This window comes from Neofelis nebulosa, chromosome 6 (assembly GCF_028018385.1).
Source record: "Neofelis nebulosa isolate mNeoNeb1 chromosome 6, mNeoNeb1.pri, whole genome shotgun sequence".
Lineage (NCBI taxonomy): Eukaryota > Metazoa > Chordata > Mammalia > Carnivora > Felidae > Neofelis > Neofelis nebulosa.
Window position 1 is genome coordinate 101351912 of NC_080787.1, and position 17499 is coordinate 101369410.

Sequence of the window (17499 nt, forward strand, 5' to 3'; positions counted from 1 at the left end):
CAGAGAGACATCATAAAATTGAGCATTAGTGGCATCTTTGGGAAAATAAAAGGAAAGTTGTCAGCCCTCAGCCTTGTGTGTTGCAGGATTGAGAAAAGCCATGTAAGCATGTGGTCATATCCTGCTTCAAGGGGGAACAATAATTGTAGAGCCATAGAAGGTCTGAGAAAGCCTCCAGATCATGAGTAGGGCTGATGGTAGGTATTTCTCTCCTGAAAGTAATTAGTAAAGATAGGAGGAGGTGACTGCTACTTCAGATATGAAGACAACAATGCAAAACTCATGAAAACATGATACCACCAGAGGATCACAATAATCTTCCAATAACTGATCCCAAAGACATGGACACCTGGGGTTTACCCCATCAAGAATTCAAAATAGCTGTTTTAAGGATACTTAATGGCTACAGGAAAACACACCAAATTCAACAAAATCAGGAAAACCATACACAAACAAAATGAGAAATTTAACAAAGAGAGAAAAATCATAAAAAAGAACCAAATAGGGACACCTGGGTGGCTCAGTCAGTTGAATGTCCGACTTCAGCTCAGGTTGCGATCTTGCAGTTTGTGAGTTTGAGCCACAATTCGGGCTTACTGCTGTCATCCTGTCAGTGCAGAGCCTGCTTCAAATCCTCTGTCTGCCCCTCTTGTTGCCCCTCCTCCATTTGTGCTCTCCCACAAATAAATATTTTTTTAAAAAGAACCAAATAGAAAATCTGAAGCTGAAGAATACAATGAATGAGGTGAAAAAAAAGATCAATGTCAGACTTAAGTAGATGAAAGAATCAGTGAGATTGAAGACAGGAACTTTACAATCATCCAGTCAGAACAGAACAGAGGAAGAAGACTGAAAAAGAATGAAGAAAACCTACATAAACTATGGGATCTCATCAGAAGAAACAATCTGTGAATTATTACGGTTCTAGAAAGAGAAAAGAGGGAAAGGGGACAGAAAGTTTATTTAAAGAAATAATGGTGGAGAACTTTGCAAATCTGGGGAGAGATTTGGATATCCAACTTCATGAAAATTAGAGGTCATCAAACAAACCCAAAGCATCTTCTCCAAGATACATTACAATAAAACTGTCAAAAGTCAGAGACAAAGAATTTCAAAAGCAGCAAGAGAAAAAGAAATTTGTTACTAGCACACCATAAGGCTATCAGATTTCTGAGCAGAAACCTTACAGACCAGAAGAGAGTGGGATGATATATTCAAATATAGCTTAAATTAAAAAAAAAAAACAAACCTGCCAGTCAAGAATACTCTATTCAGCAAAGTTATCCTTCAGAAATAAAGTATAGGTAAACACTTATCCAGACAAAAGCTGAGGGAGTTCATTATGACTAGACCTGCCTTATGTTATAAGAAGTTCTTCAAACTGAAGTGAAAGAACATATGTATGTAAATATGTTATATATATACATAAAATATGTAAATATATAATACATTGGTAAAGGTAAGAATGTAGTCAAATTCAAAATAGTCTAATTTTGTAAGGTGGCAGTATGTTAGCCACTTAAATCTGGTATAAGGGCTAAATGTCAAGAGTATTAAAAATAACTACCTAAAAAAAAATAACTATACCTATAGTAATTTGTTAATTAATACACAATATAAAAATTGTGTTAAATTGTGACACAAAAACAAAAAAGAAAGGTAAGTATAAAGGATAGAGTTTTTATATGAGATTGAGGTTAAGTTGTTACCAGTGTAAAATGCACTATTTATAAGATGTTTTACGTAAGTCTCACGGTAACCACAAAACAAAGACCTGCAGTAGATACACTAAAGATAAAGGGAAGGAAATCAAAGCCTACCGCTATGGAAAATTATTTGTTTACAGAGGAGGGCAACAAGAGAGAAAGAAAGGAACAAGGAAACTACAAAACAGCCAGAGCTGTTATTAATATAATTAATAAGATGGCCTTAGTGTGTCCTTATCTATCGATAATTATTCTAAATATAACTGGATTAAATTCTCTAAAGACGTAGAGAATCTGGATGGATTAAAAACAAGAACAAAAAAGCAAGACCTAACTATATGCTGGCTACAGCACATAGCATTAAGGACATGTAGGCTCAAAGTGAAGAGATGGAAAAAGATATTCCATGGAAGTAGAAACCAAAAATGAGCAGGGATTGCTATACTTACATCAGAGGAGATAGACTTTAAGTCAAAAATTGCAACAAGAGTTAAAGAAGACCACTATATAATAATAAAAGGGTCAATTCATCAAGAAGGCATAACAATCATATATGCACCCAACATCAGAGCACCTAAATATATTAAGCAAATACTAACAGTCTGAAGGGAGACAACAATACAATAAGAGTAGGAGACTTCAAAAAATGGGCAGAGGAACCAAGTAGATATTTTGCCAAAGAAGACATACAAATGGCTGTGGGTACATGAAAAGATGTTCAGCAGCACTAATCATCAGGAAAATGCAAATCAAAACCACAATGAGATGTCACCTCACATCTGTTAGAATGGCTACCTTCAAAAAGACAGGAGATAAGTGTTGGGGAGGATATGGAGAAAAAGAAACCCTGTGCACTATTGGTGGGACTGTAAATTGATGCAGCCACTAGGGAAAACAGTATAGAAGTTCCTTAAAACATTGAAAATAAGGCTAGCATATGATCCAGCAATCCCACTTCTGAGTATACATCCAAAAGAAATGAAATCACTATCTTGAATAGATATCTGTACTTCCATGTTCTTTGCAGCATTTTTTGCAACAGTCAAGATGTAGAAACAACCTAAGTGTCCATCAATGGATGAATGGATAAAGATGAGGTATATACATACAATGGAATATTTTTTGGCTGTAAGAAGGAAATTCTGTCATTTGTGACAAAATAGATGGACCTTGAGGGCATTATGTTAGGTGAAATAAGTCCAAGAAAGACAGATACCATATGATATCTCTTACATGTGGATCTTAAAAAGCTGAACTCATAGAGACAGAGAGTAGATTGGTGGTTGCCAAGAGCTGGGGAGTGGGGGAAATGGGGAGATGGGTACAAAGTTTCAGTTGTAAGATGACTAAGTTTTGGGATCTAATGCACAGCATGGTGAATATAGTTAACAGTGCTTGAATGTTGCTAAGTTCTTGCCATAAAAAAAAAGAAATGGTAGTTATGTAAGGTGATACGGTGTTAGCCAATGCTACTGTGGTAATCGTTTTGCAATATGTTAAGTTTATCAGTTGTACATCTCAACCTTACAAATGTTATATGTCAATTATATTTCAATAAAGCTGAAAGAAAATATGTATCTTCTCAAGTACTTTTCTGTACATTTATATGCATACATATCTTTATGTATGCCTAAGCATATAGTTTTGTTGTAAATTAGTGGAGTAATAGTTTTATCTAAATCTAAGTTGTGCTTTTTATACCTTGTAGATATCCTGAAGAACTTTTTATATCAGATATAATTCTACCTTTTTCTTTTAAATGACTGTTTTGTATTTCTGTTAATGGCTGCACTATCATTTCTAACCTAATCTGCAATTTTTGTATTCTAAGGTTTATTGTTTCTTTAAAAATAATGTTAAAAAAACCTGTTTACAAATGCATTTTTAGTCACAAGAGTCAATGTTTTTGTAGGATAGTTTCCTAGAAATAGAATTTCTAGGTCAAAGGTTCTGTGCAATTAAAGCTTTATTAGGTTTTGTCAAATTACACTTAACTTGTATATTAGCTAACATTGAAAATTAAATGGTGAAATTGAATATACAAATAGTAAGACGATTTTTTAAAAGAAGCTATACTAATCCTTCTAGGACACAGCAGGGTATGAATAAATAAATGACAAGAAATCATGTGGATTTAATGTGTGATAACTGAGAATTTTACTGGATGTTGCTTGTACATATATTGAGTCAGTATCATTATTGCAAAATCATAATGGCCAAAATACTTAAGGGTTGTAGAATTTTTGGACTTTTGTTCTATGTCTTTTTCTGAACACAGGAGATATGTGTAGTGGTGAGGAGCACGTGGTCTGCAGACCTGTAGCTTCATTAACAGTATGAGGTGTGAGTTGAAAACTTAACTCTATAAACTTAGGGTCATTTAGTTTGAGATGTTGGAGTCCTCTGATGGGCCAGTGTGTAGGGCCTCTGATGGGCCATCTCATCACTCAGGTCTTTTTCTATCCTTTCTGCACATTCTCATATTTTTTGTTTTCCCTAGGGAAATGTATTCCAAATCCTCTTCATTTAATCAAACTACTCCAATTTTAGAATATTTCTCCAACCTACATTAAGTTTTATCAGTCCTTTGTTTACTTAGTATTCTATTCATTTCCGTTGCTGAAATAGCTCTTGACAACTCATATGCTTTTATGTCTTTACCCACATTGCAAAGTAATGGTGATTTCTTTTTCATCTCATTTTGTCCAAACATAAACAAGAAAGGAATCAATGCTACCAATCTCTGACTCTGTGATTCTAGGATCGCAAACACCAACTCTGGGTGGTCTTATGGCTTTACTTACCACCTATGATGGACATCGTGGTTGTTTCTCCTAAATTCATTCCACCTCTCTTGTGCTGTGTAGTAGCAATGTGATTTGGATGGGACCAATTGGAGGTGGGGCCAGATTAGTCTAAGCCAGTGGTTCTCAACCCTGGTTGCCCATTAGAATGACCTGAGGAGCTTAAAATAAAACAGACAAGATCAGCCAACCTAAGCCCTCCTCTGCAAAAATGTCTGGGAATGTGACATGGATATTGGTACTTTCTAATTCCCAGCTAAAGCTAATATACAGCCAGTGTTGAGAACCACTGGCCTACCAGTTAGAGTATTCCCATCTTCCCTGCCACTTAGCATTGGTTAGCTTGTGTCATTCCCCAAGCCTCATGAGTTGATTGTAGTAGGCATAATCAGCCTAATCAGCATAGTTCAGGACTTTTGTTTTATGAATGTGGATATATTCTCAGTTTCATCTCTGTCATTGAAGAAACCCTGCCTCGGGATGAAGTTCTTATTTGGAGGAAGATACAACTCCTTGGCTAAATTTTCTGTCTAAGCTGAGTTCTGACAGAGACTTTCTCCTTGACCATACTTTAGTTAGCCTCCTCAGAACCCTCTTTCTTGTCTCTAAGGCCTCAACCCTGTCCATGTCAGTCTTTGTTGAGTCTAGTTTTAGCAAGAATCCTGCTAAGTCAGTTCCCATTTTGTCATAAAAGCTCCTTAGGAAAGGGACTGTACTGGTTGGCTTTTTCCTGTAGTTTCTAACAATATTGACTTGTAACTAACCTTTGCATATAGATGTTTGCTAATGATTTGTTCAGTTGATTAATATTAACTGAGCATTTACTATGTACTATGTACCACGTACTGTGCTAGGTGCTAGGGACACAATGATGAACAACAGACATGATCCTTATCTCAGAACTTGCAGACTTGAAACCAAAACCTATTTCTATTACCTCAGTCATTAAAAGAAATCTTCCAGTTTTTTATGTGCAGTATAATATAACTGGACAAAGTTTCTGAAAAGCTGCTCCATATCATTTTTGTATGGGGTGTGGTTATAATAAGTAAATGAATCTGTTCATTGCAACAAAGCTGCTTCTCAAGATAACCATCAAGACTAAGCCTTACTTGGTTAGCATATAATCAGAAGGCAGGAGAGGTAGGGCTTTTCCAAGCAATGGACAGAGCACTGCAAGGACTTTCCAATAAGCCCATGTGAATTTTGCATTGCCTTGTATTTCCAAGTAAGAGACCTGGTTGCTTGAACATATCCTGGGTATGGAGGCAATATAGCAAAGTAATTAAGAATGTGAACACTGGAGCCAGAACGCTTGGGTTTGAATCCTGGTTCTGGTACCGAAACCCAACTTCAGCTACCTGTCACTCAAAAGGCCACTACCCAAGAGATGAGTTTTGACTGGAAAGGAATATGAACTTTATTCAGGAGCCTGGCCACCTGGGGAGAAGGCAGACTCTTGTCCAAAGGCCAACTCCAAGGTTTCTGCTTGGCCCAGAGATTTTTAAAGGGGTTTAATCTGTTAAGGGAGTACAGTGATCTGTAACATTTCTTGATGCAGACTTGATGATGCCACCTACAGAGTTATCTTGGTACTCAGAGGTTGTGTAAGACGTTCTGGTTCCTTGATGCCCAGGGGTGATTGTGCAAGAAGGTCTGGTTCTTTGGTGCCCAGGGGTGATTGTACAAGGTCTGGTTCCTTGGTACCTGGAGGTGGTTGTGCAAGAGTATTCTGTTATTTCTGCAAAGGAGGGAAAGGTCTTCAGATACACAAAGGGAGGTGAGTAAAGTCATTATGTGACCTTAAAAAGAAAAAAAAAATGTTTTGCTAAAAGATTACTGGGCTGATCAGAAAGCCAAGGAGGCTTCAAGGAGTGTTGCTGGCCTCTATGGCCTGGGAACATTCTGATCCTTCATTCCTCAAGGCCAGTGGTCTGCAAATCTCAAAGAAAGTAAATTAGCTGTGTTACAGTTCAAGGGCTTTAAGTCAACAAGCAAGGAGTGTGTTAACTTGAAGCAAGTTAAACCTAAGACCAGCTGGAGTGTTGTTACCAGGCTATCAGAGCAAAAGCTTGTTCATTATTGTACTTTCAGTCACCATGGAAGTGCCCAGCATATAATGTTCAGTGTTTGTTAGGTTCATCCAAAGTGAATATTGAATTTTCAGGGGACTTGATAAACCATAAGTGTATTTTTTTGTGCTACAAAACAGTGTGGCGTATTTGTAACATATGTGGGACATCTTTAGTATCATCTTGAAAAATCAATATACAAAAAATATTACATTAATAATTGAATTTCCAAGATTGCTGGATATAAGGTCAATATTCAAAAATCAATTGTATTGCTTCATACAAGTAGCAAACACATACTTAGGAATGCTCATATACTACTGGTGGGAGTATAGGTTGTACAGTCACCTCGGAACACTGACAGGGTTCACTACAGCTGAGCAGACTTACCCTGTGGTCAAGCAGTTACTCTTCTAGGTATATATCCAACAGGAACATGTGCACGTGTGCACCAAAAATCATGTGCGAAGAATACTCGTGGCTGCGTTATTTGAAAGGGCTAATAACTAGAAACAGCCCACATGTCTGTCACCAGTGGAATGAGTCAATGAATTGTGGCTTCTTCACATGGTGGATATGAAAAACCGATCAAACTACAGCTATACACAACATATGGGTGGATGAATCTCAAACACATGAAGGAACCCAATCACAAAAGAGTACATCCTGGGTGCTTCTACTTACATAAAGCTCCCAAAACAGGCAAAATTCTATGTTGCTACAATCAGGGTACCGGTTACCTTTGAAGAAGTAGAAGAAGATAGATACCAGGGGGACTCCCGAGGTTCTAGTCATGTTCTGTTTCTTGATTGAGCTGGACATTTATGTTTTTTAAGTTTATTTATTTTGAGAGAGAGAGAGAAAGCACATGGGTAAGCACAAGCAGGGAGAGGAGCAGAGAGAGAGAAGAGAGAGAATCCCAAGCAGGCTCCATGTGCTGTCAGCGCAAAGCCCGATGTGGGCCTCGAACTCATGAACTGTGAGATTATGACCTGAGCTGAAATCAAGGGTCGGACGGTTAACTGACTGAGCCACACAGCACCCCACTTGTGTACATTTTTGTACTTGTGTTATACTTACATTATAAGAGGCTTAAAAATATGTACAAGGTTATTATGTACTGAATTATTTAAAATGTGTATTTATTTTCAAGAGAGATCTGAGCAGGGGAGGGGCACAGACGATCTGAAGCAGGCTCTGCGCTGACAGCGGTGAGCCCGATGTGGGGCTTGAAATCACGAACAGTGAGATCATGACCTGACCTGAGCTGAAGTTGGACACTCAAATGACTGAGCCACCCAGCTACCCCTATTATTTACTGAACTTTTATATATCATTGCTTAAACTTAAAAGTGGTAACACATGATTATTTTAAATGAGATTGAAGCAGATATCTTAGAATGTATACATACTTCAGCATACATATTTGAATGTATACCTGCCTCAAAAAAAGATACCCCCACTCCCCCTCCTTTTTTTTTTTTTTTTTGGTACACCCAGCTAGTCTCCCACGCCCCTCCCTTTGTTTTGGTTCAATATCTGTCTTGTACTCTTACTTGTCATTTACTTACAGAATTGTATTCTTGGCAAACGAGATAGTACCATATTCAGTGTAGCTTTCCTGTATTTAAATCTAGTTATTTCTCTCATACAACTTTTAAGTTATCAGAAAGAATTAAGCTTACAACTGTGTATATAAATATGATCCTAATTTCTCTGTCATCATCTCTATACGTGTATAAAAAACTTGAAGGATATATGCTATAAGCAAACTTTTTTCTGAGAAGCGGATGATAGACTTTTATTTCTGCTTTTACACTTTAATATTTGAATTTTTTATAATGAGCACGGATCACTTTTTTTAGCTTAAAAAGATATAGTTTTAAAGCCTTAAGTAAAAAGACAGATCTTAGTTATTCCTGGAAGTAGAAAGGCCTCAGCCATTTTTTCTTGTATTACTTACTTATTCTTACTTATTAAAAATTTATAAAGCCAATCAGTCCAATATTGTCAAGAAAAACTTCAATAATGTGTATCTTTTAATTTTCTGTTTAATATAATCATTTAGATAAGACATAAAACTTTGACTTATATGGTTTTACTCTTTTTCCAAATTTTCCATAATAAGCAATATTACTTTTATAGTAAAGAGTATTTAAGGTGGGCAAATCTTTATTATTTCAATTTTTGCTTATGAGGTTGATATATTGTGGTTTTTAAGGCTTTTCTCCACAATGTTTATTGTTCTTTTGTGCCAATTTGGAAGGGAAAAGCCACAGTAGTAGCTTTATAAAGTTATTTTGCGGGATGCCTGTTTTTCTGATGGTATTATTTGCAGTTGCTAAAAATATACACAATAGCTCTTGAGGAGAATGCAAACCGCTAGAATATGGTTTTTTGAGTAGTACATTTTTCTTTGCAAAGTCAAGGCCATTCACTCATGCACATGCTCCCATGGGTATGTTAACCTCCCTCCACTTCCTCTCCAAATTTCCTAATTGCATTTTTAGATTGTATAATTGTATTTGTCTTTTGTATATGTAAATACACAAACTATTTTAAAATAAATTTCTTTTGGTAGCTGATTAATTTTATTCATTTCAAATAGATGGTGATAAGAGGTCACAGGTCTTGTAAATATCCCTGGAAATTAGGAAATTAGATCTTGCCCTTTTGACTAGATTCACTAACAGGGAAACTGCTTAGCTTTCACCCTCCTTCTGCAAAGTGTTTTGAAGAACTTAGCTTAAGTGAATAAAATCTGAAAATTTGAGGCTTATTTTTCTTTAAAAATATAAACGGAGTGTTAGTATTTGTCAGACAATTAAGAGCTAAAATCTAAGGGCTTTGGTTGTAGTTCTTTTGCTGCTGATTAGGTATTCCTCGGTGGTGATTAGTGAATGTACAAATGCAATCATTCGGTAGGGCTTAATCACTCATATGAGAGAGAAGTTAGTTACCCAGAAAGAGAAACTGAAGCTTGTGTAACTTCCATTAGTCCTTATTTTTTTAATAGAAAAAAAAAAGAAGGAAAATTTTGGCTGAATTAGGAGTATTGGGTCATGGAAGATAAATTGTGGTTTAAAAGAAATACAGAACCTCGGTAAATATACTTACATGAACACATTGCAGTACTATTTACTATATTGCCTGCGGTACAGGTGGCTTATGAAAACCTGGCCCTTAAAACAGGACAGATTTCCTTCAGAGAGACAGAGAATGAAGTGCTACCTAAACAAGTTGTCTCCTCTTTATACTGGATGGCTGAACCCCCACAATTGCAGGATGGGCAAGGAGAGGAAGTGTCTGTTTTCCCAAGTTTAGCACATTACTGAAAGTTGAGAAGCCATCTGAGGCAAGAGGAGAGTCCATGTATTTGTCAATACCATATTCCTTTCTGGTTATGGGGCTTCAGTCCTGAGAGTGAGACCTGGGGAGTGGATTTGAGCAACTTGGAATGGCAAGTTAGGGATGTCTGTGTGGGGAGGCCAACTGGCTGCATGAGTCTAGCATTGTAGGGTGGTATGACTTTGTTAGGGTCAGGGCTTGTTCGCCACGGGTAGAGTTCAAAAGCTCAGCTTTGAAGACTTCCCCAGGGGAATACATTCTTCTTGTGGACATAAAATAATCCCTAAACAAATTCACAATTGCTAACTTATAAATCAAAATACTCCAGCCTTCTAGCTCAGATTTCTGGGTTATTCCTAAGGTGACCAGGACTGTCCTGGTGTTAGCACCCAAAGTCCTGCATCCAGAAAAGCCTATCATTCTTGGGGAAGCCCCTCAGTCCCAGGGGGATTGTTGATTACCCTATCTTACTCTCTTGAGCCACTTAGCAGCTGCAGCATAGGAGGAGGAGAAATGTATTCTCATTACCACTGTGTACAATCTTTTGCCTATAGTGCTGATGATAAACAGCCCTCAGCTCTTGGATAGCAGTTCAACCCAGGATGCAATTTCAGAGAAGAAGAATGTTACTACATTTCCAGCGTGCCCAGATATGACTGTTGTGATTATCTACCGCTGTGTAACTAATGACTGAAAAACCTAGAGGCTTAAGATAATATTGCTTCATTATCTTTTCTGGTTTCCGTGGATCAGGGATTTGAGAAAGGCTCAGCTGGCAATTCTGGCTCCTTTAGTACCATAGTGACAACTGGAACAGCTGGATCAGACACCTCTGTCTTCCTGTCCTCTCAGGGTCTCTCCAGGTCGCGTCTCTGTATGGGCTGCTATAAGCTCTCTCTGGCATGCTTGCCTTCAGGTAGTTTGATGCTTACCTAGCAGGTCAGGGTTCCAGAGCAAGTGTCCCAGCTAACAAGGAAGAAGCTGCCTTGAAGGTCACATCAGATATTATTGCATAGCATCATCTTATTGTAGTCACAAGATTCAGGGGATGGGGAGCATAGCCCCCACTTCTTGATGGTTGGAATATCAACATCCCAATATTTTGGGATGGAGAGACAGTTGCAGCCATCTTTGGAAAATACAGTTTGCCACAATTACCTTGGCCCCCAAAAAGCAGTTTTTCACTAGTAAAAGTAATGAAGTTGTTAAAATATGATTTTTTCCTCATGAATTTTCATAGAGCAGTTTTCATTTTGGATGAAAACAAAAAGTTCAACATGTAAATGTTTCTTGATTTGTTCTGAAAACCCTTGCTCACCATTGTTCTACTGGAGTGTGTGTGTGTGTGTGTGTGTGTGTGTGTGTGTGTGTGTGTGTGTATAAAATATATATTTGTCCCCTCTTCCCCCTTAAAAGAAAGCCAGTTGACCAAGCTAGGTGTAGCAAAAGTTCATAAGCTTCTAGAGTAGGAGTTTCAGGGTGTGTGTGTGTGTGTTTGTGTGTGTGTGTGTGTGTGTGTGTGATGAGTTTCCATGCACATTTGCAACCTGGGGTAATGGAAAGGAAAGAATAGGGAGAATAGAAGAATGGGACTCAGGGTGAAGGAAGGTGTCTACTGGAAAGCACTCTAATGACATTGATGACTGGAAAGGGGACTAATAAGGGACAAGGGCGGTGGCAGTCATTTGGAAGTGAAGGTCAGGTATACATACAGCATCACTTTAATATGATCATTTGCTTTAAATTGTGGATACTAATGTTCTGGCCCAACTCTCTCTCTTTGTGGTGCTGGAGACCTATGACTTATTCTTTTTGATAGCCTGTAGCTCCTTATTTCCTGGTAACAGAAATTGGGATTTAAAAATTTTTAATGAGGGGCACCTGGGTGGCTCAGTCGGTTAAGTGTCTGATTTCAGCTAAGGTCATGATCCATGAGTTCAAGCCCCACGTTGGGCACTGTGCTGACAGCTCAGAGCCTGGAACCGGTTTCAGATTCTGTGTCTCCCTCTCTCTCTGCCCCTTCCCAACTTGTGCGCATGCTCTCTCTGTATCAAAAATAAATAACCTAAACAAATTTTTTAAATTAAAAAAAATAAAATTATAAAAAAATTTTAATTAAAAAATTAATTTTTTTTAATGGAATGCAGTTATGTGGGGAGTTGGCTGATAGCACTGTTTTAGCAAACTTTCAGAAAGGCATGCTGCAAATCTTAACTTTCTTGAACTGATTTTTTGGGGGCTTGATATATACTTAATATTCAACTTTTATGAATCTTCCATGACTTATATTGTTTTGTCCTAAACTCATTGTTTTATTGAGGAAAAATTTTTAAAATTTTAAGAAAGGAAAAGGATAGCAGAGAGATCATAATTCTAAGGCACCACTTGTTTAAGTAGATATTTATGTGTTTGGATTGTAGGAATACTGTAAGACTGTCCAGCTAGATTCTGGGATAGATTACCGGAAAAGGGAACTTCCTGCTGCAGGAAAACTCTACTATCTGTAAGTTTCTTAAGTTCAATTTTCTAAATTTATTATCTAATAATTAATCAGGAAAAGATGAGAAAAATAAGCAGGGTAATTATTAAAGCCTGAAAGGCTAGTTCTGAAGCCCATGATTTTTAAAATAGAAAATGTTATAATGTTAACTTCTTTAAACTGTGTTTTTTGCCATCCACATTTGCATGATTTATAATGTGTGATTGGATGAAACCCTAATTAGTTTTTTGGGGAGGAGTGATGACAGATGGTTAGGAAGTAATGAGAATCCTCTTATGAGACTCTGGTATTAAGAGAACATCTTTATTGTGTGAAAGTAATTAATTATTTGTGGATATCTCCTGACAAATGTGCCATTTCTTTTCCCCAAAAATTGTTGTTTTATTTTGTTGGACAATCTGTTTGTATTTATCATTGTTGATTGACTTCCATGCACAACTATGTAAAACATATATACACAAGTAAAATCAGGATATATTTTATCTTTTGAAAACTAAGACTTTCCTGAGTAGGGGCAATTTATAATAATAGATGCATTCAGCATGTGCTATTAATGCTGGAAAACAAATACTTGGTTTTAAAATGTCATTTGTGAGAACCTGAAAAGGGACAAGTGCTTTACAAACATAAACTGTTGTTTAGTGCAGGCCACCAGTGTTTGGCACACAGTGGGTTTTCAAAAAACAGATCTGTCTGAGGGCTAATTGTGATTTAACTCAAAGGCATGTTTCTCCTCATTTAAATTTTGATGACAATGTGTATATGAGAGGTTCAGAAAAGTTCTTGTCTCTGCCACCTTGTAAGCAGAAGTACTTTACTGTTTTTGAAGTAGAAATTAGCTGGAAAAATCACATAATTAAAATTGCATACTTTACAGTGTACCGAGGGGAACTATTTCAGTTTATTATTCAGATTCTGATGATTATTATAGGAGGTTCTTCATGTGCCCTTAAGTACTTTGTCTTTAAAGTACTTTATAATTTTTAAAAATTCTTACAGCACTTTTTTTCTGCTTTAACTTGGACCTTTTTCCCTCCTCTGTTTCTTTCATGTTTGTGTTTTCTCGTTTTTAAATTTTTCTAATATTTGCAATCTTTCCCCAATTCCTTGCTATCTATTTCGTGATATTCCAGATTGTGTGGTACTTAGAAATTAGTATCGTATTATTCTCTGCATTCTTTTTCAAAGGAGGTAATCCTTGTTCCCTGTTTTCCTACAAAATGTATCCTTATGTGGAAGAATTAAAGCATTTTCCTAATGGGAAATTCCTTAGGTAAGAGTCTAAATCATGAAATTTGTTTATGCTAGAGAGGTCTTGGTGGAATTGACAGGAGGTGGAAAGCTGCTTTTATTTGGAGCGTGGCCATTTTCTCTCTGACCTTCTCTCTAAGGCTGCCTCTTCCTTTTCCTGATGAAATACAGTTTTAACACAATGAAATTCAGGTTTGTACTTAAAACATACATTGGAGGAAAACAATATCTAACAATGTCTCAGAGTCCAGGAATGAAACTCTGGATCAACTTTCTTAAAAATATATAAATTCATTTAATCCTCAGGGAAGGTAGATTTTGTTCATGCATTTATTATCAAAAGGGCTTCACCATAATCTGATACCAAAAATAAAGAGTCTAGAGGCACACCTCACTCAGAGGGTAAGGCAGATATGTGTTTCTGAGGAGAATCAGGAATTAAAATCATCTCAGAAGTGGGAGAATAATATTAGATACCAAGACAGGGTGCTGGGAATGTAATTTATATTGTTTCACATGAGCCCTTATGTATTACTTCTTTCATGACAGAGTAAAAGAAAATTTCCTAGGGTCATGTTAACATTTCTGATTTAATTAGGTTTCTTTTGATCTTGTTCCTTTTTGCTTTTAATTAAAAAAAATCTTTTTAAATGTTTATTTTTGAGAGACAGAGAGAGCATGAGTGGGTAAAGGGCAGAGAGAGAGGGAGACACAGAATCCGAAGCAAGCTCTAGGCTCTGAGCCTGTCAACACAGAGCCTGACATGGGACTCGAACCCATAAGCTGTGAGATCATGACCTGAGCCAAAGTGGGATGCTCAACCGCCTAAGCCACCCAGGCGTCCCACTTTTGATCTTGTTCTTATAGGGAAACTTATTAATTTCCCACATAACAGGTTTTTTTTATTTTATTATTTTATTCTTTTTTTTCTCTTTCGTTCTTTCTTTCCTTATTTTTAATTTTATTTTTAATTTTTTAAAATTTACATCCAAATTAGTTCCCACATAGCAGGTTTTTAATGTGCCATGCTATATATTGTCCTATTATAGCATGTGTTTCTCTTTATTACCCTCTCTCTGAACATCTGGTACTCATTCCTATATATGCAAGTTCAGACTCCTCCTCTGTCAATCTCACTGGCCCCCCAACTGCCTAAAAAGAAAAACAGAATTCTAGCTTCCCTCCAGGGGAACACCAAGCACTGTCTCAGAATTGCATACAAGCAAAATCCTATACATAATTTTTAATTGAATAGAAATATTCATTAATTCAGTATTTTATTAGTCTAACTTTCAAAAAGCTGATTCAAAATGTCCTCAAACACAATCCAAATAATACCAAGAATTACCAGAGATTTTAAAAACTATCCCAAAAGTTGACATGGAACACTTTTTAATATATATGTTTTTAAGTTTATTTTTTTATTTATTTTGATAGAAATATAGAGAACAAGCGGGGGAGGGGCAGAGAGAGAGAGAGAGGGAAACAAAATACCAAGCAGGCCCCACTCTGTCAGCACAGATCCCTTCGGGGGGCTCAAAGTCACGAACCATGAGATCATGACCTGAGCTGAAACCAAGAGTCAGATGCTTAACGTACTGAGCCCCCCAGGCACCCCTGACATGGAACACTTTTTATGGTTCATAATATTGTCTGGGTTACACAAGAACTAATTCCTGTAAGACATTATGTGTTTGTATGTAATCTATTTCAGTTGTAGTTTTATATCACATTAAATGTAGAAATCTTCCAGTACCTTTATAAATAAGTTCCAGATGTTTTGGACCCATCCAAAGAAGTTTTTAATCTTCTATAAAATAAACTCAGAAACTTTAAATTTAGCAAGTTACAAAATGATAGGAAGCTTGAGTCCAGATATATGAACTTTTGCAGAAATTAAAACACCTGTCGTTGTCCCAAGTTTTCATTGTGTGAGAATTGCATGCTTACCTCAGAGATGAGCACAAAGCCATTCTCTTCCTGGTTACTTGGTGGATTGGGCTCAATAGGAATCCCATGTGTGGAATATGGTCTGCCAAAATCCAAACAGGTCGACTAAGCATTGGGCTTCTGTTTGTATTTGGGTGGGGGCTTAGGCCAGTAATGTTTTTGAACTGCCTGGTATTTACCAAGGGTGGCCCTATCCCGTGCCTTCCAGAGAATTTTAGTGCTTCAGATTAGCTCTCTGCTTAGGAGCTAGTGACAGTGAGGTTATCATTTTTTATATGCAACGAGCATCTCTTTTCAGACTGGAAACACCACTGCCTAGGGGTACATGGGATGCTGCCCCAGGCTATTTTGCTGTCACTTCTGTGAGTAGTTAATGGTTTTTCATGGCTAGAGAAGGTCAGATCATATTCGACTCCCTCATTCTTTCTCTCTTTTGCTTTTTTCATTCAGGAACTGAGTAGTATAGATTCTTTTTTCTAAGTCTGTTGAAGAAACTAGGGTTGGGAGTGGCGAGTGGGTTCCTATTCAAACATCGTATCTTTGTCACACTCACGTACAAACACCCACCCCCAGCACAGAGGCCATGGCCTCAGTGGAAGACTCTAAACTGAACCAAAAGGGGTGGGGAGAAAGTAACAGGTCTGGAATTTGATTTTATCCTACTTAACGGCTAATACGTTTGCCTGGTATGGTTTCATGGATGCTGACAGAAGATACTAGAGGCCGGTTCAGAGACAAAGGATTTTACTGCCCTTGTCATAGAGAGCATGTTGTGTGTTGGTTAGTGCCCTCCTTGCCCTGTAGTCCCATTGTGGGGAGAATGGGGAATTTTGCCAAGGGCCCAGATAAATACCTGTTTAGGCAGTGAACTGTATTATAGTAGAGGAACTCTGAGCTTGGAGAACATACCATGTTATAGCCAGAAGTAAGCAAGCCTGTTTTTTTTGTTGTTTTTTTTTTTTTTTTTTTTTTTTTTTCAACGTTTTTTATTTATTTTTGGGACAGAGAGAGACAGAGCATGAACGGGTGAGGGGCAGAGAGAGAGGGAGACACAGAATCGGAAACAGGCTCCAGGCTCCGAGCCATCAGCCCAGAGCCTGACGCGGGGCTCGAACTCACGGACCGCGAGATCGTGACCTGGTTGAAGTCGGACGCTTAACCGACTGCGCCACCCAGGCGCCCCGCAAGCCTGTTTTTTGTGTCAAGGGAGACATTGCCTCATTTCTTAAGGTTTCTCGTGCCAAACACAACCTTGAGATATGTTCAGAGCCTCGCATTCTTGGTGTGCTTAGCAAAATGTGCAGGTGAGTGAGAGACCCATGGAGGACCATTTCTCCCAATAGAGGACATTAACCAGACTTTTAACCTTAAAGAAGCTAGGCTTTCTCCCTTCATTTCTTTTGGCTCCTATCCACCAAATCATCCACCACTTCTAGAAATTATATCTAACCACATTATTCACTTATTTAATATTTTAATTAAATTGTCTCAAAACCATCTCACTTTCATGTTTATGGGAGCTATGGATCATATTGAAATGATGAAAATATGTTACAACTTTTAGGCAAAGCCCAAATATTCACATATTTTTTACCTGGCTTAATATAGTACATGTATTTATCTTTCTTTTGAACCTAGTTCGAAAAGAAGTTTCTTCTTTTACCAATAGACATTTCATGACTCAAGTACTCTTAATCTCCCGCTTGGGAAATATTTATCCCAAATAGAAAATAATTTTTGAGAATATATTTTGAACATTAAAAAAAAAAAGAGTTTGCCGCCCCAAACCACACAGCTTTAAGGTTACAGCTCTGTTTGAGGGAGAAGGGTCTGTGAAAACAAAGACTGGTGCTCACACATGTTAAAAC

At 37.4% G+C, this 17499-nt stretch overlaps 1 protein-coding gene across 2 annotated transcripts in view; it reads left to right on the forward strand.

Annotated features, from left to right (window-relative positions):
- AFG1L (AFG1 like ATPase) overlaps nt 1-17499 on the forward strand; it is a 205459-nt gene that overhangs the window by 135046 nt on the left and 52914 nt on the right. For both annotated transcript variants that reach the window (XM_058734887.1, XM_058734885.1), the window contains exon 9: nt 12351-12433. In XM_058734887.1, the coding sequence (XP_058590870.1) occupies nt 12351-12433 (83 nt within the window). The remainder of the gene's footprint in view (nt 1-12350; nt 12434-17499) is intronic.